At 36.8% G+C, this 1,881-nt stretch overlaps 1 protein-coding gene across 1 annotated transcript; it reads right to left on the bottom strand.

The window, feature by feature from the left end:
• Window positions 1-217: 217 nt before the first annotated feature.
• LOC144704984 (uncharacterized) lies at window positions 218-1,352 on the bottom strand. Its single transcript, XM_078577563.1, has 3 exons — window positions 1,254-1,352; window positions 675-1,022; window positions 218-232 (listed from the first exon to the last, which is right to left on the bottom strand). Exons 1-3 carry the CDS (start codon window positions 1,350-1,352, stop codon window positions 218-220), a joined length of 462 nt encoding a protein of 153 aa, XP_078433689.1.
• Window positions 1,353-1,881: the final 529 nt, after the last annotated feature.

Raw genomic sequence — 1,881 nt, 5'->3', positions numbered from 1 at the left:
TTGACACAGGTGTCAAAGTCCTTAAAATCCAGATAATCAAGAATTCCATCTGACACAAGCCTTTCAATTCTCTTTTGAGAAATGTGGCCTAACCTTTTATGCCACAAGAACGATGAAATCTCATTACCTAACTTTCGCTTTGTACCTACCGTACTTAATTGGAAGGAATATTCTAAAGAGACTTTAGTGTCAACCAAATACAAGTTATCATAAGCACCTAAATTTCCTGTACCTATAAGTACAGAATCCTTATAAAGACCAAATTTTCCATCCCCAAATGAACAATTATAACTAGATTTGTCCAATACCGAGATGGATATTAAATTACGTCCAAAAGATGGCACAACAAAGGTCTGATTTAAAAGCAAATGATAACCAGTTTTAAAAAAGACTTTAAAGACTCCAACGGCTTCAACCTCCTTCGCTTTCCCGTCACCTTGATAGATGAACTTTTCACCTTCATTCGGTTTGCGATGGCTGAGGCAGCCCTCCAAGGATACACTCACATGAGTAGTGGCTCCGGAATCTACCCACCAAGTGTACCTTGGTACAGAAGCTAAGTTAACTTCCGAACAAACATAAGAAAGAAAGATACCTTTCTTCTTGAACCATTCAATGCGTTTGGCACAGTCTATCTTCATGTGTCCACCTTTCTTGCAAAAGAAGCAACGCACCTCCTTATGCAGCTTCTTTTTAGGTGGAACGCCAGCAATTTGTTTGCCCTTCCTTTTTCCTTTATCCTTAGACTTGTCAGAAGAAGCAACGGTAAGATGAGCACTTTCACATTGTTCTGACTTTCGTCTCTCTTCCTCTTGCACACAATGCGAGATGAGCTCATTCAAGGACCATGGATCCTTTTGACAATTATAGCTCACCTTGAATTGACTGAATTGCGGTGGAAGAGAGTTTAAAGCCATGTAAACAATGGATTCCTCCGGAAGTTCCAAGTTTAATCCCTTTAATTTGGAATGTATATGAGACATTTCCATAATGTACTCTCTTATATTGCCTTTTCCTGTGTACTTCATATTTGTAAGGCTATTCATGAGAGTACTAATCTCATCTCTATCTTCTTTATGATACCGTTTCTCAATTTCCTGAATGAGAATTTTGGCATCAGTTGCCTCTTCCGCTAAGGTGTCCCTTAGGGATTCAGGAATGGTGCACTTGATTACCATTAAGCACATCCTATTGGACCTTTCCCATGTTTCATGGGTCTTCTTTTCTTCAGGAGAAGAAGATTCCTTTATGGCCAGTGGTTGTGCATTCCGGAGGGCATAATCAAGATCTAAAGCACCCAAGTACAATGATAAGAATTCCCTCCATTTCTTAAAATTTGCACCACTTAACATAGGAATGGAATTCAAATTCGTTCAAATATCAGAAGTTTTTGAGCCTAAATACATAAGAACGTAATCGAAATTTACGTCGACACCAAATAGTGAAATTTGGCACAAGCGATCAAATGAAAAATTAATTTCATCTTTGGATGATAATCAACTTGCGAACAATCCACTTTGTAAGATAGTTAATTTTAGACAATCTCAAATAATCATCGGTAAGACCTCCTTTGGGATGACTTAACATGATCATTTATACCTAATGATTGTTAATTTTTTTTTATTTTTATCATGAACATGGCTTACATTCGGCCAAGCACTTATTTTCCTTTGGGCCAATTAGTACTTGCATGAACATTATCATTTCCTTATCTTAGTATTTCAAGAAATAACTAAGGTTGATATAGCCATCACATTGCACATGAAGATACTAGATCCATTTCAAATTTTAGTGACCTAGTGTGCAATAAATTCTGCCAAATATTTCCTCTCCTTTGGGTTAGGAAATATTTGCATGAATTTAAAAAAAAAGACTTTAAAT

Source organism: Wolffia australiana, chromosome 6 (assembly GCF_029677425.1).
Source record: "Wolffia australiana isolate 7733 chromosome 6, ASM2967742v1".
Lineage (NCBI taxonomy): Eukaryota > Viridiplantae > Streptophyta > Magnoliopsida > Alismatales > Araceae > Wolffia > Wolffia australiana.
The sequence above is the reverse complement of the archived record's forward strand: the minus strand, read 5'-3'. Positions and strand labels throughout refer to the sequence as shown.

Coding starts and splice junctions, on each gene's coding strand:
- LOC144704984 (XM_078577563.1), bottom strand. CDS start 1,352: ATGTTAAGTGGTGCAAATTTTAAGAAATGGAGGGAATTCTTATCATTG. Junction 1,023..1,253: donor TCCGGAATGCACAACCACTG/GCCATAAAGGAA, acceptor ACAAATATGAAG/TACACAGGAAAAGGCAATAT.